The sequence below is a fragment of the Malaya genurostris genome, chromosome 2 (genome assembly GCF_030247185.1).
Source record: "Malaya genurostris strain Urasoe2022 chromosome 2, Malgen_1.1, whole genome shotgun sequence".
In the NCBI taxonomy this organism is placed as follows: domain Eukaryota; kingdom Metazoa; phylum Arthropoda; class Insecta; order Diptera; family Culicidae; genus Malaya; species Malaya genurostris.
Genome location: NC_080571.1, coordinates 319,732,332 through 319,759,718, shown reverse-complemented (window position 1 = coordinate 319,759,718; position 27,387 = coordinate 319,732,332). Strand labels below are relative to the sequence as shown.

At 35.9% G+C, this 27,387-nt stretch overlaps 2 protein-coding genes across 3 annotated transcripts in view; both read left to right on the top strand.

Annotated features, from left to right (window-relative positions):
- The window catches only part of LOC131431260 (lachesin), a 534,183-nt gene that overhangs the window by 183,214 nt on the left and 323,582 nt on the right, over window positions 1–27,387 (top strand). The gene's annotated exons all lie outside the window — the stretch shown is intronic.
- Window positions 21,220–22,185, top strand: LOC131431262 (trypsin 3A1-like). The gene is made up of 3 exons (XM_058596873.1): window positions 21,220–21,465; window positions 21,526–21,931; window positions 21,992–22,185. Exons 1-3 carry the CDS (start codon window positions 21,239–21,241, stop codon window positions 22,172–22,174), a joined length of 816 nt encoding a protein of 271 aa, XP_058452856.1. The 5' UTR covers window positions 21,220–21,238; the 3' UTR covers window positions 22,175–22,185.

Here is a 27,387-nt window from a genome sequence, read left to right as displayed (position 1 = left end):
ATTGTTCGCCGGTGCATTGGAATGGCAAATATGCTCCAGCGATGAAATAAATTCCATGAATGGTTTCAACTTCGATTCCCAAGCTTTCAATAACTTTAGTATTGAAAGAAGGTAAAATTCGATGTTTAATTTGCCGTTGGACAAAAATGGCAACTCCACCACCCATTCCAGTAAACCTGTCAAATCGATGAACCACATAATGTGGATTACTTTTCAATTTGACATTTGGTTTAAGAAAAGTTTCTGTCACAATGGCAATATGAATTTTGTGAACTTTGAGAAAATTATAAAATTCATCTTCACTCGATTTTAAAGATCGAGCATTTAAATTTGAAATATTCAAGTGGTTATTTAACATCACTGTTAAATTTTAAATTCATTATAATATTATTTGCAAATTTCCATCCGATTTGAAATGCTTCAAAAAGTGATGAAGTCGAATCCATTCGAATGATCATTTGAAAAAGTTGATCTTGTAGGTAAATCATTTTATTTTCATTTATATCGCCTAAATCGACTTCATTTAAAGAAGCGAATGGCATTGAAGGAATATTGGTAGGTAGACTGCCATTAGAAGAAGATGATATGGCCGATCTACCTATTAATAAATTGTTTTCATTAGAAGATGAACTGCAAGGCGGTGCTGTGTTTTGATTATTTACATTAGAAAAATTAAGTGGTAGATTTCTACCTGTTGTACTAGCATAACTGTCATTAGTAGAATATTGTTTTCGTTAGAAGATGAATTGGAAAGCGTACCTGTTTGTTTTAAATTCGAAGAAATAGGTGCCTTAGAAGAATTAGGCGTGGCATTTGTAACGGTTTTTTTTATTTTCAGTTATGTTCTGTAAATTTAAGGTCGTTGATTTGACTTGTTGTCTAAGCGAACGAGCGTTTAAAATTTTTTCCCTGATAGGACATTTCAAGTAATTGGATTTATGTATTTCATCGCAATTTTAACATGAAAATGTGGTTCCAGTGGTTTCATTCATTGGACAAACGTCTTTCGAATGCGATTTACTACAATTCAAACACCGTATACCCATATGACAATTTTTGGTTCCATAGCCGAAGCCTTGGCAACGACGACATTGCGTTAAGTTTGCAATACGATTATGCCGTTTATAATGTTCCAAATGCATTTTAATGTGGGAAATGAAACGTACTTTTTCTAAAGTTTTCAAATTGTTTACATCACTTCGATTGAAGTGCATTAGGTAGAGTTCATGGGAAATTCCAGAGCGTTATTTAGAAGTACCATTCGCTCTTTTTTTCATAAGTATTACTTTGGAAGGGGCAAAACCAAGCAATTCTTTTAGTTCATTTTTAATTTCATCAGTACTTTGATCATTTGATAAGCCTTTCAAGACAGCCTTGAAGGGTCTGTCTGATTTTATATCATATGAATAAAATTTATGAAGTTTCTCGGACAAATATCGAACAAGACGTTGGTAATCTTCCAATCCATCAACCAAGATTGTTGTTTCTTCACAGAACGACAAGCGTCCATTTTAGGAATTTTTGAAGAATTTTCTTCTATGTCGCTACAATCGGATTCAGGAAGAATCTCGTAAATATTGTTAGACGGCATAAAATCAACGGAAGGGAAATCCGTTCGTTGTCTTTTATTTTTACATTCAGATACTATAAGATCGTGAATGTTATTAGAAAAATGTTGAATAACGGATTGTGATTTATTCCGTATTGAATTATTTTTAGCCTTAGGCTTGTTGACTTTCCGGTTGGACGCAGGTATTTTTGAAATGAATGAAATTTTAAATTAAATTAACTAGGCTAAATTAGTCTTCGATTAGACTCCTAGTTTGGAAAAGTCTTGATAAAGACTGATTTTGTGATAGTCTTAATAAAGACTGATTATTTCGAAGAATAGTTTTTTGTATAGCCTTGAGAAAGGCTGACTAATTGTTAGTCTTTAAAAAGACTGCTAGTGATTCAGGTAGCCTTGAAAAAGACTAAAACCTTGAATCAATGAAACTCTAGGTAACCAGAAAAAATTCCAGGAGTCAATTTGAAAAGGCACCTCAAAGTTTTAAAACTCTAGCCGAAATATCCGAAATTTGAAAATTTTTCAAGCGAACTTCATCGGCTTTCCATCGTTTTCTATTTTCTGTTTCGTATGGTGGTAGTATGAGAAATGCACAGTGGGTTCGGTGGCATTATATTGTGAGCAGAAATTACATACAAAAAAAAATACACGAATGTATGCATTGAGCTTTGTGTTGAAATAACAACGAGTTGAATACAATGCAATGGGTATTATAAGAAATCGTTCTTTTTCTTAGTAACTGACGTTTATACTGCTAGTAATGTTTATTTAGCTCAATGCAAGGTCAAACTAAAAAAATAACCCAGACAGGGTACTGAATGAAATGAATACAAACCAAATATTATCGTTCACTTAGAACATTGAAACGTGTAACATTCATATAACCTGTAGTCAGAATGACAATTAAAAAAATTCATACGTTTATGACAAATGTATTTATTTGGTACATTTTTGTTGTCTATTGAATGTCCAGTAATTTCTTATTTCAACAGTTTGTAAATCGATAATGACATCTGACCGCGTCCTTTCATGCGATGAATGACTATTTGGTACTGGTAAATATATCGAAAATACTTAAATTTTGTCTTGTTTCCAATCGTTCTTTAGAAGAGGAATCTATAACTGCTACTAAATTCAGACATACACTAGTGTAATAGTAATCAATAAAGTTAAAGATTGAATTACGAATCAATAAGAGCTTCTTTTTTACAAACCAAACCTATGGTAAGCCCACTGCGCTCAGTCACTGAAAATATTCCTGGTTTCTATGTTCCGTTTTTGTCTGTTATGCTTTATGCGACGATTCGTTCACCTCAAACGATTAAAATTTTGCGCGCATTTTTTGTGACTACATTTCACCCTAGCAGACTATTCGAACGGATCTTCTCATTTACTTTTCATTTGGTTGATGTCATTACAATATTTTTTCCGCTAAACTATTTTTTGCCACAAATTTCGGTAGATCCAATAATTTCCAAGTTGATTTGGTAAATTAATGCTTACGTCGCTTACTGGTTACCCAAGTACGTCGAATTCAGTAAAGCAACCATTGAGCCATGCGCTTTTTCCGTTACGTCTTTTATACGAATAATTTCTCAAAATAAAATTCTCAAAATACCCAAGAAAATTGAGTGTATAGAGAAGAAGTTTGTGATTTTCGATTTTATATCTGAAACCGGAAGCATCCGCCACGTGTCCGTCGAATTTACTTAATGATCCAATAGTAACTTCGAAACGAGCTGAAAATTATCGAAATCGGTTTGGGCAACTTCGAAAAAATTAAGCTACCAGAAAAAGCGTGAAGAGCCCAACCTAGTCGAACTGAGTCGAATGACATAAAACCTCTAGGTTTCCGACCAAAAAGTCGGAAGGTGTTTTCTTACAATTCCATGCACCTATGGCCAAATCATAAATCGGCTACATCTGATTACACTGCCTACCACAAAGCATTATAGCAAAAAGCATGTAAACATCGTTGGTTTCGTGAAGCCGCAATTCTCAGGAACTCGGAAGAAAAGCCTTTCCCCTAATGTTGGAAACGTGTGTGCCTAGGCGGAAAAGATATTCCCCGGCTTGTATTTGGCTTGATATGAACACATTGGTGATATGCAAGATGAAAAAAAAATCAACAAGAATTTTTTATAAAGAAAGTAGGTTTTCCGCTTTATGAGGCACGTTTTTAAGTCAGATTGTGTTCATATATTTAGATTATTTCAGTTGGAATTCAGCCAGCCATGGAAACCTTTTGAATGTGCAGGACTCGGTAAAAAAAGAATTGTCCAATTATTAGCCTTATCGAGGTTCAGAATTCATGGCCATATTCATCGTTTGACCCTCAAGTACCACACGATACAGCCTCTATCAGTCCGTTGTTAACATCAAACGAAAAATTCCACAACCCGATCGGAAAGTACCAATCCAAAGGAACAGGAAAATGCTTCCCCAAATGGGATATTGCGGCGGAAGGCGATGACAGAAAAATGTCTTTCAACTTTTATCCTTCTGGCCCTTCGTCACAAAGAGCGAGAGAGAGAGAGAGGGAGGGACAGTGTTATTCAATGCCAATTTTTGCTGTTGCTGTCGTACCGTCGTTCCATTCAGCTCAGCTTCCGCTGCCGTTGATCTTCCTCCGTTGTCGTTGGCGAGGGATGATGTCTTGGCGAAAGCATTTTTATCTCGTGGTCGTGTCGCGTACCTTCGCTAGGGAAATGATGGCTGGAAGCAACCGAAAATCTGCACCAGAATGTGACAAAGGAATTCATTGTTATGATTTTTTTTTCTCCATGTGCTGTCGGATACATTATGTTATTGAATTAGGTTGGGAGATTATTGGATAGGATTGGCATTCGTGTGGCGGAAGGATCTACTGAAGGAAAGGTACAGCTTATAGTTTCCTCCTAAATTATTTGCGAATACTATGCCCATAAGCATTTAATTCCGTTACAATTTAATTGCTGTACGGTAAGCTCTAATACCACTGCACTCATTTTCTACTCCGGATGCTGTGCGGTAATACTCTTGGATGGTGGTTGGCAAAACCGCAAGTGTTTTAATTCCATTTCCGCTGCTTTGCCACAAACAATACTTCTCTGCACTTCCGCATACTTTGGTCTCCCCTCCGGTGTATGGCAAGGTAACCATGGCATTTTGGAATCAGGTTTGGTTCAGACCACCACAACACCCGGAAAAGTTAGTGCAGTATGCTATGAATCACGATAGCCAAAGCTAACCTCCCGGCCTCATCCTCGAAGCAAGCTCCCAAATTCCCCGGTACGGTAGAGCGCAAGAAAATAGAATTCAAATGTTTTCCCCACTGGTTTGCTGCTGTTTCGATTTCATTTCATTGCTGGTCGATTACGAGGCAAAGAATGAGTTTTATGTTCGGTTTAGTGCGCTACTAACCGCAAGATTGGTTTAAGTGATTGTTTTAGAGTTGAGGAACAAATATTAAAGAGTAAAGAGTTTAGAGTCCACAGTCCAGAGATTGAAGAGTAAAGAGTTAAGAGTTCAGAGATTAAAGAGTAAAGAGTTTAGAGTCCAGAGTCCAGAGTCCAGAGTCCAGAGTTCCAAGTGTTCCAAGTGTTCCAAGTGTTCCAAGTGTTCCAAGTATTCCAAGAGTTCCAAGAGTTCCAAGAGTTCCAAGAGTTCAAAAAGTTCCAAGAGTTCCAAGAGATCCAAGAGTTCCAAGAGTTCCAAGAGTTCCAAGAGTTCCAAGAGTTCCAAGAGTTCCAAGAGTTCCAAGAGTTCCAAGAGTTCCAAGAGTTCCAAGAGTTCCAAGAGATCCAAGAGTTCCAAGAGTTCCAAGAGTTCCAAGAGTTCCAAGAGTTCCAAGAGTTCCAAGAGTTCCAAGAGTTCCAAGAGTTCCAAGAGTTCCAAGAGTTCCAAGAGTTCCAAGAGTTCCAAGAGTTCCAAGAGTTCCAAGAGTTCCAAGAGTTCCAAGAGTTCCAAGAGTTCCAAGAGTTCCAAGAGTTCCAAGAGTTCCAAGAGTTCCAAGAGTTCCAAGAGTTCCAAGAGTTCCAAGAGTTCCAAGAGTTCCAAGAGTTCCAAGAGTTCCAAGAGTTCCAAGAGTTCCAAGAGTTCCAAGAGTTCCAAGAGTTCCAAGAGTTCCAAGAGTTCCAAGAGTTCCAAGAGTTCCAAGAGTTCCAAGAGTTCCAAGAGTTCCAAGAGTTCCAAGAGTTCCAAGAGTTCCAAGAGTTCCAAGAGTTCCAAGAGTTCCAAGAATTCCAAGAGTTTCAAGAGTTTCAAGAGTTTCAAGAGTTTCAAGAGTTTCAAAAGTCCAGAGTCCAGTTTCAAGAGTTTCAAGAGTTTCAAGAGTTTCAAGAGTTTCAAGAGTTTCAAGAGTTTCAAGAGTTTCAAGAGTTTCAAGAGTTTCAAGAGTTTCAAGAGTTTCAAGAGTTTCAAGAGTTTCAAGAGTTTCAAGAGTTTCAAGAGTTTCAAGAGTTTCAAGAGTTTCAAGAGTTTCAAGAGTTTCAAGAGTTTCAAGAGTTTCAAGAGTTTCAAGAGTTTCAAGAGTTTCAAGAGTTTCAAGAGTTTCAAGAGTTTCAAGAGTTTGAAGAGTTTCAAGAGTTTCAAGAGTCCAGAGTCCAGTTTCAAGAGTTTCAAGAGTTTCAACAGTTTCAAGAGTTCCAAGAGTTCCAAGAGTTCCAAGAGTTCCAAGAGTTCCAAGAGTTCCAAGAGTTCCAAGAGTTCCAAGAGTTCCAAGAGTTCCAAGAGTTCCAAGAGTTCCAAGAGTTCCAAGAGTTCCAAGAGTTTCAAGAGTTCCAAGAGTTCCAAGAGTTCCAAGAGTTCCAAGAGTTCCAAGAGTTCCAAGAGTTCCAAGAGTTCCAAGAGTTCCAAGAATTCCAAGAGTTCCAAGAGTTCCAAGAGTTTCAAGAGTTTCAAGAGTTTCAAGAGTTTCAAGAGTTTCAAGAGTTTCAAGAGTTTCAAGAGTTTCAAGAGTTTCAAGAGTTTCAAGAGTTTCAAGAGTTTCAAGAGTTTCAAGAGTTTCAAGAGTTTCAAGAGTTTCAAGAGTTTCAAGAGTTTCAAGAGTTTCAAGAGTTTCAAGAGTTTCAAGAGTTTCAAGAGTTTCAAGAGTTTCAAGAGTTTCAAGAGTTTCAAGAGTTTCAAGAGTTTCAAGAGTTTCAAGAGTTTCAAGAGTTTCAAGAGTTTCAAGAGTTTCAAGAGTTTCATGAGTTTCAAGAGTTCCAGTAGTCCCAGAAGTTTCAGAAGTTTCAGAAGTTTCAGAAGTTTCAGAAGTTTCAGAAGTTTCAGAAGTTTCAGAAGTTTCAGAAGTTTCAGAAATTTCAGAAGTTTCAGAAGTTTCAGAAGTTTCAGAAGTTTCAGAAGTTTCAGAAGTTTCACAAGTTTCAGAAGTTTCAGAAGTTTCAGAAGTTTCAGAAGTTTCAGAAGTTTCAGTAGTTTCAGAAGTTTCAGAAGTTTCAGAAGTTTCAGAAGTTTCAGAAGTTTCAGAAGTTTCAGAAGTTTCAGAAGTTTCAGAAGTTTCAGAAGTTTCAGAAGTTTCAGAAGTTTCAGAAGTTTCAGAAGTTTCAGAAGTCTCAGAAGTTTCAGAAGTTTCAGAAGTTTCAGAAGTTTCAGAAGTTTCAGAAGTTCCAAAAGTGTTAGAAGTTTCAGAAGTTTCAAAAGTTTCAGAAGTTTCAGAAGTTTCAAAAGTTTCAGAAGTTTCAGAAGTTTCAGAAGTTTCAGAAGTTTCAGAAGTTTCAGAAGTTTCAGAAGTTTTAGAAGTTTCAGAAGTTTCAGAAGTTTCAGAAGTTTCAGAAGTTTCAGAAGTTTCAGAAGTTTCAGAAGTTTCAGAAGTTTCAGAAGTTTCAGAAGTTTCAGAAGTTTCAGAAGTTTCAGAAGTTTCAGAAGTTTCAGAAGTTTCAGAAGTTTCAGAAGTTTCAGAAGTTTCAGAAGTTTCAGAAGTTTCAGAAGTTTCAGAAGTTTCAGAAGTTTCAGAAGTTTCAGAAGTTTCAGAAGTTTCAGAAGTTTCAAAAGTTTCAGAAGTTTCAAAAGTGTTAGAAGTTTCAGAAGTTTCAGAAATTTCAGAAGTTTCAGAAGTTTCAGAAGTTTCAGAAGTTTCAGAAGTTTCAGAAGTTTCAGAAGTTTCAGAAGTTTCAGAAGTTTCAGAAGTTTCAGAAGTTTCAGAAGTTTCAGAAGTTTCAGAAGTTTCAGAAGTTTCGGAAGTTTCAGAAGTTTCAGAAGTTTCAGAAGTTTCAGAAGTTTCAGAAGTTTCAGAAGTTTCAGAAGTTTCAGAAGTTTCAGAAGTTTCAGAAGTTTCAAAAGTTTCAGAAGTTTCAAAAGTGTTAGAAGTTTCAGAAGTTTCAGAAATTTCAGAAGTTTCAGAAGTTTCAGAAGTTTCAGAAGTTTCAGAAATTTCAGAAGTTTCAGAAGTTTCAGAAGTTTCAGAAGTTTCAGAAGTTTCAGAAGTTTCAGAAGTTTCAGAAGTTTCAGAAGTTTCAGAAGTTTCAGAAGTTTCAGAAGTTTCAGAAGTTTCAGAAGTTTCAGAAGTTTCTGAAGTTTCAGAAGTTTCTGAAGTTTCTGAAGTTTCTGAAGTTTCAGAAGTTTCAGAAGTTTCAGAAGTTTCAGAAGTTTCAGAAGTTTCAGAAGTTTCAGAAGTTTCAAAAGTGTTAGAAATTTCAGAAGTTTCAAAAGTTTCAGAAGTTTCAGAAGTTTCAAAAGTTTCAGAAGTTTCAGAAGTTTCAGAAGTTTCAGAAGTTTCAGAAGTTTCAAAAGTTTCAGAAGTTTCAAAAGTGTTAGAAGTTTCAGAAGTTTCAGAAGTTTCAGAAGTTTCAGAAGTTTCAGAAGTTTCAGAAGTTTCAGAAGTTTCAGAAGTTTCAGAAGTTTCAGAAGTTTCAGAAGTTTCAGAAGTTTCAGAAGTTTCAGAAGTTTCAGAAGTTTCAGATGTTTCAGAAGTTTCAGAAGTTTCAGAAGTTTCAGAAGTTTCAGAAGTTTCAGAAGTTTCAGAAGTTTCAGAAGTTTCAGAAGTTTCAGAAGTTTCAGAAGTCTCAGAAGTTTCAGAAGTTTCAGAAGTTTCAGAAGTTTCAGAAGTTTCAGAAGTTTCAGAAGTTTCAGAAGTTTCAAAAGTGTTAGAAATTTCAGAAGTTTCAAAAGTTTCAGAAGTTTCAGAAGTTTCAAAAGTTTCAGAAGTTTCAGAAGTTTCAGAAGTTTCAGAAGTTTCAGAAGTTTCAGAAGTTTCAGAAGTTTCAAAAGTGTTAGAAGTTTCAGAAGTTTCAGAAGTTTCAGAAGTTTCAGAAGTTTCAGAAGTTTCAGAAGTTTCAGAAGTTTCAGAAGTTTCAGAAGTTTCAGAAGTTTCAGAAGTTTCAGAAGTTTCAGAAGTTTCAGAAGTTTCAGATGTTTCAGAAGTTTCAGAAGTTTCAGAAGTTTCAGAAGTTTCAGAAGTTTCAGAAGTTTCAGAAGTTTCAGAAGTTTCAGAAGTTTCAGAAGTTTCAGAAGTTTCAGAAGTTTCAGAAGTTTCAGAAGTTTCAGAAGTTTCAGAAGTTTCAGAAGTTTCAGAAGTTTCAGAAGTTTCAGAAGTTTCAGAAGTTTCAGAAGTTTCTGAAGTTTCTGAAGTTTCTGAAGTTTCTGAAGTTTCTGAAGTTTCAGAAGTTTCAGAAGTTTCAGAAGTTTCAGAAGTTTCAGAAGTTTCAGAAGTTTCAGAAGTTTCAGAAGTTTCAGAAGTTTCAGAAGTTTCAGAAGTTTCAGAAGTTTCAGAAGTTTTAGAAATTTCAGAAGTTTCAGAAGTTTAAGAAGTTTCAGAAGTTTCAGAAGTTTCTGAAGTTTCAGAAGTTTCAGAAGTTTCTGAAGTTTCTGAAGTTTCTGAAGTTTCTGAAGTTTCTGAAGTTTCAGAAGTTTCAGAAGTTTCAGAAGTTTCAGAAGTTTCAGAAGTTTCAGAAGTTTCAGAAGTTTCAGAAGTTTCAGAAGTTTCAGAAGTTTCAGAAGTTTCAGAAGTTTCAGAAGTTTCAGAAGTTTTAGAAATTTCAGAAGTTTCAGAAGTTTAAGAAGTTTCAGAAGTTTCAGAAGTTTCTGAAGTTTCAGAAGTTTCAGAAGTTTCTGAAGTTTCTGAAGTTTCTGAAGTTTCAGAAGTCTCAGAAGTTTCAGAAGTTTCAGAAGTTTCAGAAGTTTCAGAAGTTTCAGAAGTTTCAGAAGTTTCAGAAGTTTCAAAAGTGTTAGAAATTTCAGAAGTTTCAAAAGTTTCAGAAGTTTCAGAAGTTTCAAAAGTTTCAGAAGTTTCAGAAGTTTCAGAAGTTTCAGAAGTTTCAGAAGTTTCAGAAGTTTCAGAAGTTTCAAAAGTGTTAGAAGTTTCAGAAGTTTCAGAAGTTTCAGAAGTTTCAGAAGTTTCAGAAGTTTCAGAAGTTTCAGAAGTTTCAGAAGTTTCAGAAGTTTCAGAAGTTTCAGAAGTTTCAGAAGTTTCAGAAGTTTCAGAAGTTTCAGAAGTTTCAGATGTTTCAGAAGTTTCAGAAGTTTCAGAAGTTTCAGAAGTTTCAGAAGTTTCAGAAGTTTCAGAAGTTTCAGAAGTTTCAGAAGTTTCAGAAGTTTCAGAAGTTTCAGAAGTTTCAGAAGTTTCAGAAGTTTCAGAAGTTTCAGAAGTTTCAGAAGTTTCAGAAGTTTCAGAAGTTTCAGAAGTTTCAGAAGTTTCAGAAGTTTCAGAAGTTTCAGAAGTTTCAGAAGTTTCAGAAGTTTCAGAAGTTTCAGATGTTTCAGAAGTTTCAGAAGTTTCAGAAGTTTCAGAAGTTTCAGAAGTTTCAGAAGTTTCAGAAGTTTCAGAAGTTTCAGAAGTTTCAGAAGTTTCAGAAGTTTCAGAAGTTTCAGAAGTTTCAGAAGTTTCAGAAGTTTCAGAAGTTTCAGAAGTTTCAGAAGTTTCAGAAGTTTCAGAAGTTTCAGAAGTTTCAGAAGTTTCAGAAGTTTCAGAAGTTTCTGAAGTTTCTGAAGTTTCTGAAGTTTCTGAAGTTTCTGAAGTTTCAGAAGTTTCAGAAGTTTCAGAAGTTTCAGAAGTTTCAGAAGTTTCAGAAGTTTCAGAAGTTTCAGAAGTTTCAGAAGTTTCAGAAGTTTCAGAAGTTTCAGAAGTTTCAGAAGTTTTAGAAATTTCAGAAGTTTCAGAAGTTTAAGAAGTTTCAGAAGTTTCAGAAGTTTCAGATGTTTCAGAAGTTTCAGAAGTTTCAGAAGTTTCAGAAGTTTCAGAAGTTTCAGAAGTTTCAGAAGTTTCAGAAGTTTCAGAAGTTTCAGAAGTTTCAGAAGTTTCAGAAGTTTCAGAAGTTTCAGAAGTTTCAGAAGTTTCAGAAGTTTCAGAAGTTTCAGAAGTTTCAGAAGTTTCAGAAGTTTCAGAAGTTTCAGAAGTTTCTGAAGTTTCTGAAGTTTCTGAAGTTTCTGAAGTTTCAGAAGTTTCAGAAGTTTCAGAAGTTTCAGAAGTTTCAGAAGTTTCAGAAGTTTCAGAAGTTTCAGAAGTTTCAGAAGTTTCAGAAGTTTCAGAAGTTTCAGAAGTTTCAGAAGTTTCAGAAGTTTTAGAAATTTCAGAAGTTTCAGAAGTTTAAGAAGTTTCAGAAGTTTCAGAAGTTTCTGAAGTTTCAGAAGTTTCAGTAGTTTCAGAAGTTTCAGAAGTTTCAGAAGTTTCAGAAGTTTCAGAAGTTTCAGAAGTTTCAGAAGTTTCAGAAGTTTCAGAAGTTTCAGAAGTTTCAAAAGTTTCAGAAGTTTCAGAAGTTTCAGAAGTTTCAGAAGTTTCAGAAGTTTCAGAAGTTTCAAAACTGTTAGAAGTTTCAGAAGTTTCAGAAGTTTCAGAAGTTTCAGAAGTTTCAGAAGTTTCAGAAGTTTCAGAAGTTTCAGAAGTTTCAGAAGTTTCAGAAGTTTCAGAAGTTTCAGAAGTTTCAGAAGTTTTAGAAGTTTCAGAAGTTTCAGAAGTTTCAGAAGTTTCAGAAGTTTCAGAAGTTTCAGAAGTTTCAGAAATTTCAGAAGTTTCAGAAGTTTCAGAAGTTTCAGAAGTTTCAGAAGTTTCAGAAGTTTCAGAAGTTTCAGAAGTTTCAGAAGTTTCAGAAGTTTCAGAAGTTTCAGAAGTTTCAGCAGTTTCAAAAGTTTCAGAAGTTTCAGAAGTTTCAGAAATTTCAGAAGTTTCAGAAGTTTCAGAAGTTTCAGAAGTTTCAGAAGTTTCAGAAGTTTCAGAAGTTTCAGAAGTTTCAGAAGTTTCAGAAGTTTCAGAAGTTTCAGAAGTTTCAGAAGTTTCAGAAGTTTCAAAACTGTTAGAAGTTTCAGAAGTTTCAGAAGTTTCAGAAGTTTCAGAAATTTCAGAAGTTTCAGAAGTTTCAGAAGTTTCAGAAGTTTCAGAAATTTCAGAAGTTTCAGAAGTTTCAGAAGTTTCAGAAGTTTCAGAAGTTTCAGAAGTTTCAGAAGTTTCAGAAGTTTCAGAAGTTTCAGAAGTTTCAGAAGTTTCAGAAGTTTCTGAAGTTTCAGAAGTTTCAGAAGTTTCAGAAGTTTCAGAAGTTCCGTAGTCCTAGGAGAGTTTTAGAGTTTTAGAGTTCTAGAGTTCTAGAGTTCTAGAGTTCTAGAGTTCTAGAGTTCTAGAGTTCTAGAGTTCTAGAGTTCTAGAGTTCTAGAGTTCTAGAGTTCTAGAGTTCTAGAGTTCTAGAGTTCTAGAGTTCTAGAGTTCTAGAATTCCGGAATTTTAGAGCGCAAAGGTTCAGAACTCAGAGTTCCAGCGCATAGAATTCCAGTACTTTAATGCTCAGAGCTCCAGTCCTCTGAGCCCAAGTGTTCAGATCCCAAGTGCTCAAAGCTTAGAGTCGCAGCGTTCAGAGCCCCAGAGCTCAGAGTCTAATGATCATAGATTAGGCTTAAGATTCTGTAGTCCAGATTTCAGTACGATGAGCTCTGAGTACAACATCCCAGGTTCAGAGCTCAAAGTCGAAGTCCAACGTCCTGTAGTCAGTGACCAGAATTTATAGCCTGAAGTTCAGAGTTTATTCCATGGAATAGAGCGTAGATTTAGGGGTTCAGGGTCCACTCTTCAGAGCTCAGTATTTAGTATGAAGTGCGCAAAATTTACTTCATAGAATGAGTAGACCAGGGCTTAGTAAGGAAAAAGTCGATTTTTCACCGTGAAAATTTATTTATTCTTAAGTATAATCTCTATCTAGAGCGATACACTTGACCCATCGGTTTTCTAATATTTTGATGCTCTTTGAAAAAAATAAAAGATTAGTCAAGGCCTTCATAATAGGCTTCTATTCCTGCAATGACCTCAGTATTCGTTGAAAATTTCTTTCCCTGGAGAAACCTTTTCAGGTTTGGAAGTAGACAGTAGTCGTTGGGGGCCAGGTCTGGTGAATACGGGGAATTGTGGACCAAAAGTCTGACACGATCAGCTGTTATTCAAATACTAGTGGATAGATTGTCATGAAGTTTGGAATTGGGTCATCTAAAGACTTGTTCTCAACAAAAAAACATACACGGTTCGAACCTTTTCACGTATTTTCTGTGAGAGGCCCGGGACTTTTTATTTCATGTAGTAGTGCCCAGTATTCCGCACTAGGAGCCTTAATATCAGTGTTCACAATTCTAAGTATACAGTTTAGAATTCAGAGCCCAGAATGAAATGGCCAAAGTCAAAATGCCGGTATCCAGTTCTAAAATTCAGAGTCGGATGTGTTCAGAGTCCAAAGTGTAGACTCCAGTGTCCAGTGCTTAGAGTTCATGAGCTTACTCCAGCGAGCTGAGTTCTGAGTTTAGAGTTTTGAGTCAAGGTTCCTAAGTTCAATATCCTGGACTTATAATTAAAAGTTCAGTGTTCAAAGTCCTGAATTTAGAGCTCAGAGTGCGTAGTTCAGTGTCCAAGGGGTAGAGAATGATAAATTGAGGTGTGATATGCACATGGTACGATTATCTAAGGATTGTCTGCTTCTAGCTCAACTGATGCGTTTTAGCCGAGCATTAAACGAGTTATTATTAAATGAGTTCTAATGCGGAAACATGTTGAATGATTGCTGTGTCAAATGATAACATTTTGAGAAATAACTGTCTTACTGTCGTTCATAAAAGGCCATACGTTGTAATTGAAACACGTCTCCATGATTTTTTGAGCCACATGTTTGGAACCCAATCATGGGTTTTCAAAATAGAAATTGTTTGCAAACTTTATTTTAATTTAATAACTCTGTAAAATTTGGTAGCCTAAAAATACTTTTTCCGATTATTAGTCGAGTCGTGCATCGTACATTTAATTTTGACCCTTGCATACAACCGACAAATATGCCAAGAGACTCATCCTCGCCTATCGTAGACATTATTCGAATCCTGTGCTGGTGGGTTTCCTTAACTTGCAGCCAGGTTGGCTTATTTTCCAACCGGGTGCACATGAATTGCACTTTTCCCGCAGATTATTCTCGGCCATTCGTTCCACTTTCCACTCTAACACTTTTGCTGAATGGGTGCTTCCGTGTCCCTACCCTATCCCTAAGCCCTCGGTGGTAATAATTTGCCAAAAATATATAATTTTCTCACCGATAGTATCGAGCCCGGTCCTCGTCGATTGGTCGGATGGTTGGTTGGTCGGTTGGTTGGTCCGTTGGTCAATGGTTGGACTGGTAACGAGCAACCCGCTTCCATGACCGGAGGGGTGCACTTCTGCTTTCAAGTCGAAGACCTACCCGGTAATATGTCTTCTCACCTGCCTCAGCTAATGGCATATGGGCAGCAGGCAGGTCAAGTTTTCATTTTCGTTTTCATCTACCGTAAAATGTGGTTCCCGGTCAATCGCGGTCGGTCTGTGCACTGTGCCGGTTCGGTTTCACTAGCCACCGGCATCAGTTCGGTGCACAGATGCACGGCTTTAACCCAACACGAAATCGGTGGCACCACGAATAGAGTGGGCCGGTGGTTTTTGGCGAATTCCATACGCTTCAACACGACCGTAGCAACGGAGCAGAAAATGGTCAGAATCCTGTACGGATTTTGCGGGGAGGATAGTACGTGGAAGCCCAACGGTATCCCAGTTTTTTGGTGCAAAGTGGATGACCGTTTCGGATCGAGTTTTAACGGTTTTGAGTGCCGGGTACCGTGTTCACCTAATCTTGATAGCCCAGGCCGCCAATATGGAGGCGGTTACGATAATGGCCGGTTGTACTTTCCGCGCCGGTTGGTGAGATGTTGAAAAATTGCACATTTGAGAAAGACCATTTAAATGAATGGCTTTTTGGCACCTCCGCCCGTATTGCGATATAACCCGTTCCGACCGGTTACAATTTGTCACAATGGAGGGGGCCTGAAAAGCGATTGGTCTTCACTAGCGTTGATGTGCATTATTCGAACAGATAAAAATGCAGTGAACTAGAATCGAACAATGGATTGGTGTTCCTTAGCAACGGAAAATTTCATAAAATGAAATGTCCGGAAAAATGTACATGCAGAAAACTGCATTGGCGGACGTTCAAACGTACAAAAGGTCATTTGAATCAATACTCGGAAGGAATAATCCTTTAGACAGAAAAAAAAACTCTTAGAAGGTAATAATGGAATAACACAATTTTATGGAAGATTATTGCCCTCATTGCCCAATGAGGTGTTCAACGAAAAGTCAATCTTTAGATTTTTTAAAGTCTATTTCATATAAGCTAGTGGTAGAAATCAGAGAAATATGCGAATCTATGCTTGTCATGAGACCAAATTAACAGCTTATGGTGGCAATAGATTTTATGAAACAACAAGTCTTCCATCGAATTCATCAAGTCATCTTTCCAGTTTCTATCGAAGTACGGACTGGAAACCGACGAATTCTTGAAACTAAGAAAATGGCAAACTTAAAAAAAAGTCTTTTGAGGCAGCACTTCTCCTACTCTAGGAAAATTCATACGCTTGTTCGGACTAAACTATCGTAAACAAACTAAAAAAAATTGCAGTCTGGTAACGAACGGTGCTGTGTGGAATTTACCAAGAGAGAATCGCAAGTTGATAACTATCGCAGAAAATCGAATCGACTTGATGATTCTCATACTAGGTTGCAATATATCAAAACCCTTGTGTGGAGCATTCACATACATTTTCATAGACACAACTTACACAAAGGTTATATGCACATAGGTAGAATATGCGGCAATAGTGAAATGATTCTATCGCAATTATCAACTGCCCGTGTAGAATCGGATCGCGAAAAGAGAAAAAGTGACCGTTTGTCGCTTCAGAGAGAATCCCCACAGCAGCAAGCTAACCTTTGATTCTCAGACAGGTCATCGAGATCTTTTCTATGTTAAATGAACCATGCCGGGTTTTTGTTGCTGCGATGATATCCGTCTCTCTTTGATGGCACTGATTGAATTGTGTGAAGAGTTACTAGTGAGCGTTCTTTGATACGCCATCTTTGGTATCGAGTGCTGTATTGGCTACTTTTTTTTAAATAAATATTCAATAAATGAGTGAGTTGAAATTAAATTATTATTAAGATTTAAATTTGGTGTTCAATTACAAGTGGTGACTTGTCAGCCATGAATTTGCTACCGCAATTCTGTGTAGGGAAAAAGGAAAACCTGCTTGTATTGTGTAATGGGGACAAAGAACTTATATACTAACTTACTAACTAATAAAGAGAGCGAATCGTTTCAATAGAATTTCTTAGTGATGCATAAAACGTCTAGATCTAGTGTAAGTTCAGAAATTTTTTCAAACGGGCTTTGGAACGTAAAAGAAGCTGTGTTTTTTCAGAAACACGTGTTGAAAATCGCGTAGCTTCGAAAATCCGCATACAAATTCCGCGTAAAAAAAACTTCAGTGTAGTCTATTCGAAATGAGAAAATACGATCTACAAAAGCGCTCTCACGATCAAACTCAATTTGTATTGATTTCGAAACAATTATGTTATGGATTTTCTTCCGAAGTGTAACTTTATGTTCTGAGAGGGCAGAATGTAAAATCAAATATGTAAACAAAAAAAAAATTCCAGCTCAAATAAATATGGAAAAGTTGAGACAAAATTGAAATCCTTTGCAATTGTCTATGGCATCCTTTCTTGGTATCAGTGCAGTAAAACTTCATTCAATTCAATTGAAACTGAATGTGGAACACATTGACGATCTGTCAACTGCAGTAAACTTCACACTCTGACACACACAATGTTTGCTGACGGCCTGAACGGGCAGCATTCAGTTCATCGCTCGTTTCTCTTCAATCGAGGCTCAATTTAACCACCGTCAGTTGATCTCTTGAAGTAACAAAATATCTCTTTCAATAGTGTGAGAGTGGCCTTCAAATGAGGTTCATGTAACATTCGAATTGGTTCAAGATAATAGATGAAAGACAAACCAGATAGCTGAAATGTCAATCACAGAATACACATAAATTAATTGTTTCCTCCTTCAGTTTTCATTTTTAATACTTTACTCCATTTATAATTCTATTCGTTCGAATCTGCTTACTAACACCAAGAGCGAAGACACTGAAGCAGCTATACTACTTGGCACTTGAAACTGAGCAAGCAAAACTTCAAATGACTAGGTACGATTTTTCAACTGACGATGAATTCTGGAAGCTTCACTTAAAAATGGCAGCAAAAGTCAAATGAATTAGTAGGGATATGTTGACGGTCAGTGGCCATAAATTTCATTTTCATCTTTTATTATTCGATTGAAAATGAAATTTTACCGCACTGCTTGGTATATATAAACGGATCATTTTTGTGAAAGATACTATAAAAAATATTTTTGACATATTTAAGGTTTTTCTGCAAGGTGAATTTCTAAAATCTCTTTATACACATAACTACTAGCGAACAACAGACAGAGAGAACAGTTGAAAATGCATGAAATGCAGTTGAAGAGTGCTTCATGTCTTAATGAGCAAGACACTTTGCAAGCGTATGAGTGATGTCAACAATGTGTGCGTAAAAACAAATTCCTGTGTTTTTTACCGATTTTAATCAATAAGTCTTCCATATGGTTAAAAAATAAACAAATCAGTTCATTCTGCTTAGAATTGCAATTCAAGAAAAGCGAATACTTTAGACTAAAACTTTCCCGTTTTTCTGAAAACTGTTAGAGAAAAATTATTTCAGTTTTAGCTTACTTCCACTAACACATTTGATTAGCGATGAACTCATTCCTATATGGATTTTTTCTTGCAGCAATTATTGCGAAAAAAAGATTTACGTACTTTCTGTTAATAATCCAGCAAAATGGGAACCTCTAATTTTACACGTGAAACGCAGTGGATATGAAAGATTGTTGTAAAACTATTCGTTTTTTACGAAAATCAGTTTTTTTTAACGGAAAATATTTAGTTTTTTTTTATTTTGTGTAGCGCGATCGAATACAAATGCATTGAAGCAGTGTAGCCAAATTTTTTATTAGGGAATTAAAATCTACATTTAAAAATTTTTAACAATTTTCCATCCAACATTGGTGAAAACGTCAGGCTTAACATTCGTTTGAGAATACATACGTAGGGGAATGTCGTCTAGGTTGGGCCACTTTTGGTATTTGCCATTGTATCTTTTGTTTATATTGGAATTTTCTCAATATTGATGTCTTATTTAAAAGTTTGGGCTGTCATAAGAAACTTCAAATTATGGTGAATTGCTGCAAATTATATAAAAAAAGTTATTAACAAACAAAAAAAATAAAAAAGTAGTCTAGGTTGGACCACTATTGATTCTGAATGAAATATATGTACTTAAATAATTTCAAATGATCAATCATGGAACTATTCATTGTTATTTTAATGGAACATCAATCAGTTTCAATAGACTATCAATAAGATTTTTAAGTTCTTTGAAGAAAAAAAGAAACTGGGATTGTCCGCGTCTTCTATTTTCTACAATTTTCAAAATGGAATTGAATTTATAATAACGAGTTTGCATTAAATTCTGCTATTAAAAAAGGTTTCAATGGTGCGACAACATTGCAAGTGTTAGAAGAGTATTTCAGCAATTATGCTCTGAAGAAAATAGTCATTTATCAGTGGCACGAACGTTTCAGATGTGGCCGAAAATCAATGATGATGAGAGAAGCGGTAGGTCATCGACTTCGAAAACCGATGATAACATCAATAAAATCAAAGAATGGATGACCGTAAACCGCCAATTGACTATTAGGATTATTATTTAAGAGACGTTCGCGTGAAGTAATTCGCCAAAAAAGACCAGATTTGTGGGCAAACAACTTGTGGATCTTGCACCACATCACACAAACCCATCGTTAACCGTAAACATTTGGCTAAAAACAAAACGAATACCATTCAGCAACCACCGAATTTACCTGATTTAGCTCTCTGAGACTTTATTCTTTTCGGTCAACTCAAGAAACTGCTCCGTGGAACGCCGTGGATTCAAGGCACTAAACGAAAAAAAAGTGATGTGACCCAACCCTGAATACATGAGTGGCCCAACCTAGACAACAAGCGTTTTTTTGTAATCGCGAAACACAACATGCGAACAGTTTAGCGAAATAATATTTTCTTTTGAAAAACTTGTTAATTTTTTTTCCATAAATACGTTTATTTCTTAAGGCAGTTTACATAAGTTTTTCTTCGCCGTAGCATCACTTTTACATAATATTCTTATCCTAATTTAATTCTAACATAGTCACAACGTTTTGAATTTATTAAAACATATTCTCTTATAGCTTAAATATCATCTTAGGTAACTCGTCATTAATTATGAAATCTACTCGGAAATATTATTTGAACCAAACGATTAACTTCTATAAATTATAAAATAAGCTGTTATTTTCAGACATTTTGTTGATAATTTCATAAACTGTTTCGAGTTTGTTTGTATCATTACATAATTTTTATTCTAATTTAGCTATTGGTTGAACTCATGGACGCAGCTGGGATCAGAACTAAGTCTTAAAAGGGGCCTTTATTAAATTGAAACTCCAATTTTCTTTAAGAAATGATAAATAAGTTTCATGTATGAAAGGTCACGACAAGCAAGAATGTCTCGAACTGGGATATTGGATAGTTTACCTTGGGTACGCAAAGAATTTATTAGTTGAGATCTGACATCACGATACTCCACGCATGTCCAAACGACATGATCAATATCCCGATAACCTTCTCCGCAAGCACAATGATTAGTCTCGGAGAGCCTAAAAAAAAAACTTGTTAATGGTTAACCACATAATGGAAATATACTTACTTTGGAGGTGTCATCATTTTTGTCCAGGCCTTGAACTGTTTTTCACGGTTATTCCGAAGCATTTACGACTGCAAACAACTTTCACAAAACATTCTTCGTAACAAACAATGCACTGAAAAATGTTTGATAATAATACTTCCATGATATAACACCGACAGCAGCACGTGTCATATAAAAGAAAACGCAATGGCCCAACCTAGACAGTGGCGACATTCCCCTACCAAATAAAATGTACGCAATACACAAATTACCAACACAAGTAAACTTGGTTTACATTTGATCCCTAACACAAACCCCAAAATAGTTAAAATCTCTAATTCCATCGTAACAAATTAAATTTATTCAATAGACAAGTATCCCTTTTTTCTGCATATATGTGTGAAATGACCAACTTCGAAAAATCATGAAAAAATAAAATAAAATTTAGTTGTAATAAATTGAAATTTCATATTTAAACGCGTGAATAGTATAGAACGATACTAAAATGAAAAAGGGAGTGTTTGAATAAACTTTCAATTTTACCATCTGGTCAGTCGACATTTTTTTTGACGTACGTAAATACGACTTACATTACTATGGAGCGCCTGAGCACTGACTGAGTAGGAAGTAAAGTAAGTACATCGTTCCGGTTGATTCAAGTCCATAGTCTAGTATCAATAATTCAGTTCAGTATTGAATCATTCCGGACAGGAAACAGTTCTGCTGCGGGACGTTCATAGAGCCAATTTCGCTTTAAACAAGAGTGATTGCGCAGAACATTATGCATAATCAGCTCATTTAATGGCTCTAAATGTTATCTAAAGATAACAAATTGGAGATAAAAACCTTCAGTTTAGTGCAAATCTAGAAGAATTTTATTAGCTTTGTGCAACAAAGCGAATCACGTGCCAAATAGAATTCCTGCCTTTCCGAATTACATACATCGCTGCCGTTCTGAATGTACATAGAAGTGGTCATCGCTGCTATCCCAGCTCGTGAACAATATTTAGGCATGATCTCCGTACACTGCATGTGAATCTGTATTTCAGAAACATCCATCAAAACCTTAATATATGCTCATATTGGTAAATAATGTAGTACTTCGAATTGAATATATATTTTCTTTCAACGTTTCAATCCATCGGACGTGAAAAAATTCTCGATATGGATATCAAATACACTGAAGCCGTTTTTTTATGCGAATTTTCAAAGTAATTCACCTTTTTAAATGGTATTTTTAAAAGGTTTTTCTATTTCTTTATTTCGAATTTTCGAGATTTGGCGTTTCTTTATATGTGTTTTTTATGCAGTATGAACTCCTTGAATTAAAAAGTTTTTGGTACGATTTCTAATCAATTCAAGACGTCGTTTCCATGAAATGGATTATTGGAAATCGATTTATATTAAACTAATAACACATTTCTCATTTGATGAAATAATTTCAATCTTTATGCGACGATTCTACGTAGAATTGTTTTGCATCAATGTAAACTTTACATTAATCATTTATCGCACACCTAACTAAATTGGTTCCGACTTTGCTTATCGCAAGTTCGGTTCTTAGTTGCCTGTGTATCTCGGCGATGCAGTTACGAAATTCTTTCAACATGATCGCAAAAGTTAAGTTGGTCAGTGGAGGTTTCGTTGCTCTGCTTACGACAACCGTGTTGCGAACCGTTTTTCCCCTCCCTCGCCGTTCCAAGCGAATCGCCGGCGGTAATATCGTTGACGTTGCCAAACATCCATTTCAGGTTGCAGTCCAGCTGGAGCACTATCGATGTGGCGGCTCAATCCTAAATGAAAGATGGGTTTTGACGGCTGTTCACTGCATGAGGTGGACATCATCTACGGTCATCAATTTGCTATCTGATCTGCACTTATTTGAATTTTTCAGTCTCCTCGAGAATCCGAACAAGCTTACGATCCGGGCCGGTTCGAACCATTTCGACTTTGGCGGAGTTGTGATTCCCGTTCGAAGAATTTATTTGCATCCAAAGCAAGACGGGGTTAAAAACTACGATTTTGCCCTACTGGAACTGGCGGAAGCGCTACCAATGAATGACAGAATTCAGGCGATACCGTTACCAGCTCGGGACGCAATTTTTGAAGAGGGGAAAATGTGCGAAATATCAGGCTGGGGCAAAGTTACAGCGAGCAGTGATGTCAGTTATTACCTAAGAGCATCTTTCGTTCCGATATACGATCATGGTTCATGTGGAAAGTTGCTACAGACAGTTACAGTAGTTACGGATAGCATGATCTGTGCGGGTTATCATGAGGGAGGAATCGACTCTTGCGGGGTTTGTTACAGCATTCGTAACCGATCATTACCGTTATAAGATCGCAACCGTTCATTTCAGGGAGACTCTGGAGGACCTCTGGTTTGCGTTGGAGTACTGGCAGGAGTCGTATCCTGGGGTGTGGGATGTGCTTTTGCAGAACATCCCGGTGTATATGCCAAGGTTACCAGTGCCCTCGATTGGATTTATGAAACAGTTGACTCAGTACCCTATAATTATACAAGATACGAGAACTTCAGATAACAATAAAATTGATGCGAAATTTCACAGAAAATTTTCCTGCGTCTGCGGGTCTTGAGATTCATCCAAAAGGTTGGAAATCGGATACGGAATGAGATGAAGTAATATTAAATTAAGTCTTTTTAAATATTTTGTTGGGAATACGACTTACTTTACTATGGGGCCCCTTTTCAAAATTCTCCCCCTTAGAGAGTGATAAGTTTTTATTCGTGAATATCTTTTGCTGTATCTAACGTACCAATATAAATTTTTCTACATGCCATCGGAAATATGATCATCAATTTATGATAAAATTTTCAGTTTTATGAGATAACCACAAATAATTCTAAATCAAGTTTTCTGAAATGTATGGTATCAAAGTGGAAAACTCATGACGTTTGTTTGCCTTTCTAATACCCGCGACGACTATTTTGACATTTCATTTCTACGTTAGATACTGGGTTGGAATGCAAGGTTAAAACTTTTTATATTTCGTTCATTCTAGCCTGCGCAGTTGACTGAGCAGGAAAGAAAACAAATTCATCTTGAGCACTTCATTTCGGTTGATTCAGGTCCAGAGCTCAATTCCAGTATCAAGAATTCAGTTACTGAATATTGTGTCAGGTTCAAAATCCAGTTCCAGATCTCCATTATTAATGGAGAATGAATATTTTGCTGTTCCAGCGTCGTACATTCGAAGGAAATGACAAATATTGTGAAGCATCGAAGTGACTTAATTATTCGGTTCTTTTCAGAGCAGTTTTCGCAAAGAATTACTATGATATTTTCTCCCTTCGGTATTAGCAATTCGAGACTTTACCTTTTGGCCCACTTTTTTTTTGGGTCTTTTGTGTATTGGTTTGAATGCGCTTTGCTGAGTTCGGGTATACTAGTGACTGAGTTCTGAACCTGAGGCTCTGGAACTTCAAACCGAAATCCAGGACCAGAATTCAGATACAAAATTCAGTTGTATTAAGAATTTGAATTGTTATTGTTATTGAATTCAGGAACTTGATTCTGCAAATTTTTGAACTAAATTCAGGATCAGGATTCTAGATCTAAATTCCGGAGTCCGAATTCTTGAATTTAGTTTAAGAAAACATGCTCACTGATAACTTTAACAATCCATTTTATTCGTATTCACTTCAACCCGGTTATGTGTCTGACATTACCTATCCCTCTTTTTATGTTTCGTCTTTGACTCATTAGAGTAGAGCAGTTTAAATTGAACTGCCTAACTCAGTAGTTAAAATTGAACCGCTAATCAATATTAAATATGAAATATGAAAAACGGCTTCGTGCTCTAACACAAAATTTGGCTAACCCCTAAATAAAGTCTTTTTCCCATTCTCATATAAAAAGGTTATGCAATGACTGTGAAAACCGACTTTTGAACAGAGGCCATATACCATTCGACTCAGTTCGTCGAGTACGCAAAATGTCTGTTTGTGTGTGTGTGTGTGTGTGTGTGTGTGTGTGTGTGTGTGTGTGTGTGTGTGTGTGTGTGTGTGTGTGTGTGTGTGTGTGTGTGTGTGTGTGTGTGTGTGTGTGTGTGTGTGTGTGTGTGTGTGTGTGTGTGTGGTATGTGTGTGTATGTGTGTGTATGTGTGTATGTGAGTGTGTATGTGTGTGTCTTCAGGTCCCATACTAAATTCCTGAATTTCATTTAAATCTGACTTCCGGTTTCGGAGTTATGGGGTAAAATGTGCAAAAAAAAATTGTTTTCTAACTTTTCTCATACATGGCGCAACCGATTTTCACAAACTTAGATTCAAATGAAAGGTCCTGCGGTGAATTTCATCCGAATCCGACTTCCGTAAATATAGGGTAAAATGTGCTAAAAATTGTATACCATCACTGAAAAGGGCCCGTAAAACCATAAAAAATGTTCTAAATCGACCTCAAATCTTCTCCAATTGATAGTTTTTATCAGTAGATGGTCAAACAAACCGATTTCAGTTATTCTTTCAAGAATCGATAAAAATTATTCTGAAGAATACCATCGTACTTTATATGATAGTATGATTGATATGAGAAAGGCATCATTACACAACTAGGTGGGTTAAACAGGTTTTTTTTGTATTGATTTATCATTACTGGCAAAAAACGTACGCCGGCACAAATTCATGTCATGTGCAATGTATGGTGGAATCGGAAGGATCAAACTGTCGAATAAAATTGAAGAAAAAACGGACAGAATATGAGAAATGAGTCCAAGGATGGCAATCATCATTTCTAAAATCAATCCATCAATAAGTTTCTCTATAAGCCGATCGTTATTTTCTCTTCGATTATAAAGTTCGACTAACTCATTACCCCAGATATGAAGTTTAGTTGATCTGGATTTAAGAAAAAAAATATGAAATTTAGGATCCAGCTGGTAATTCTAAATTCTCTTTGAACTGATTCGACGAGTGAATACTTTTGAAAATCGCACAGAAAAGTTGTTCAAGTTGTTGAGTATGATGAGTTGTTGTCTGAAAATTATGCTTGGAACCTTCTCGAAACCCAAGACGGAGACTTATTCGGTTCGTTCTTGAGCTACAAAGTATGAGAGATATGAATTTTTTTTGTGCTGGCTCGAAGAGCTGCTTTGAAGTTTAGAGTTCATTCCAAACTCAAAATTGAAACTTTAAGTTTGTAGATATCTTTGTACAAAATCAATTTGTATTGGAGTCTTGGCTGAATTACCGACATCACAAGCACTTCGAAGGATGTTTTCAAAAACCACAAACTCAGAAAAATAATTGATTTTTGACAGATGTCTTAAAATTTCATGAAACGTCGACATCTGGCGTTATCTCGAACACAGATTATTGAAAACTTCTGCTTGAAAATCCGCATAACAATTTTTGATAGCAATTTTCATCTTTGGCCATCTTGTTTTTCAAAATAACTTCCAATATCGCAATCCAATAATCACTTGTCAAGTCAATACCGAAAGGAAATTTTACTCATCGAATTATTTCTGTCTTGCTTATATGGAAAGATTATTATTCGAGAACTAGCCTAGCGGAAATTTTCCTAGAGAACAAATTAGGACTTGTCTGTTTGTATGTATCGAATAATGCTACTGACTTCTCTCGGAGATGGTTGAACTGATTGTCGTTGCAATTTGATGTGATTCGGATCCGACTTACGGTTCCGGAACTATAGGACGAAGAGAGTTTAAAATTTCAAGCAGTCGTAGAAGTGAAGACGCAAAAACCGTAAGTAATCTTTAGAACTATTGACTACTTTTACTACACAGAGAAGAATTATGAATTTTACAGGTGACATAATTCTACAAGCGATACAATTCATAACCACTTAATTTTTCAAATAACGCAATATTCCACTCGCGCAAAATTTTACACGCTCCGAGTGTTATTTACCAAATATATTATATATCAATATGGATCACTTCAACGACTTCCATACAAATCGAAAAAGACATCACAGTAACACCATCTCGTGACGGAAAAGGCTATTCGTTCAGTCATGCTGAATAGTTTGCGTTTAGCGTGCAACCAGAAGTCATCATTTTCATATTTAAATGTGTTTTTTTTCTGACAAAAGTAAATATCGCCTATAAATAATGGAGAATTACGCTCTTTTAGAACTACCGTCTTCACTTTCATGAGTAATAAAGCAGTATTCAAGTTTGCTCATGAATGTTATGAATAGTGCTGAAAAGACGAAACCTATAGGCTGTGAAGACAATGTTTGGCAGATCACTTCTGATATATAGAACAAAATTAAAATGAAATGAACAAGTGACTTTGATCGCGATATTTTATTCTTTGCGTTTATGACATTGAATTTCTATTAGCTGCTCATTATCTTTTCTCTCAGTGAAAATTAGAATGTGAATTGCGATTCTAAACCGTATTTACAGCTTATTTTTTTGTGCAGTGTATATCGAGAAATATGACATATATTTGGAGTTGTTTGGTCTAGTGTACTGAGTGATAAAACTGTCATATGTGAATAAAAAAACGTGATTAATCCACCTAGCAGTGAGATGATACCTTTTTTTTATCAATACGCATGTTTTAGTTCTCATCGTCGTTTTAAACGGCAAATTGAGATTTTAATCACTCATTACCCTGTAATGCCGAAACTGCAAAACATATCGAATTTCAATCTTAGCGTGTGACAATCGATTGAACATTCCATGAGATGTCGAAGTAAGTTCCACTTTAGAGTTTTTCGTCATTATTTATGGTACTTCCAGAGCCGGTATTCAGGAATTAGCATAGCCCAAAATGATTCGAATGGCCATAAATTATTACGCCAAACAATTTACATCTTCTATATCGGTATGAATTTTAAAAATTCATCTTCTGTAATTCCAGAATCGGATAAAATTCACCAATTTTGTATGGGACCTTAAGTCCATTAATTTGAATTTTTGTTTTTGAAGTTCGATTTGGCCTTTTTGAAAAAATTATTAAACTTTGAGAAACGATTCGATACTGGAACCGGAATTCTAAAATCGGTGTAGCAGAAATCAGTTAAATTCACCTGAGCAGTGTGTAGACATCTTTGAGAAATTGTAGTGCGAATTAAATTTTTGGGTACCTTCTGAATCGAAAACTGAATACCGCTTAAACTGAAATAAATTTTTTTGGTATTCCACTATCCAAATCTGCAAAGCCGATAAACCTGATTAATTTACTTGAAATGGACATTTTTATACTAATCACCCTGTATCTCATAAACCGAAAGTCGGATCTGACTAAAAAGTAGGAAATTTTATAGGATTTTAAGACCTCTCATTTGAATCATAGATGATTCTTAGATTTCATTTGAATCTTATATCGGTTCAGCCATGTACGAGAAAAATTAATTGCATTATTTTAATTTCGTTTCACATATCATCGTGTGGTTCCGCAATCAGAAGTCGGATCCAAACGTAATTCAGGAACCTTGTTTGGGAGTATACGACTTTTCATATGAATCTGAGTTTGTAGAAAACGGTTTAACCATCTCCGAGAAAATTGAGTGAAATTATTTGTCACACACGCATTTGCTGATCTCGACGAACTGAGTCGTATGGTATATGGAAGTCGTTTAAATCAATACAATTATGGAATTACTTCCAACTCGATAATGCTGGTATCATCTGGTTTATAAATGCCATATTCGAAAGATTATGTTGCCAAAAATGAACCGTGCTAAAATTGGTCCGAGGCAAATTGTCATATAAAAAGATGCTGTACACAGTCTTTTTGGTACTTAGAAACAATTATATG

Bases quoted from the DNA above. Each gene is read 5' to 3' on its own strand.
- LOC131431262 (XM_058596873.1), top strand. From the start codon at position 21,239: ATGATCGCAAAAGTTAAGTTGGTCAGTGGAGGTTTCGTTGCTCTGCTT. The intron at 21,466-21,525 runs GTGGACATCATC...TGAATTTTTCAG, and splicing joins ACGGCTGTTCACTGCATGAG to TCTCCTCGAGAATCCGAACA. The intron at 21,932-21,991 runs GTTTGTTACAGC...CGTTCATTTCAG, and splicing joins GAGGAATCGACTCTTGCGGG to GGAGACTCTGGAGGACCTCT.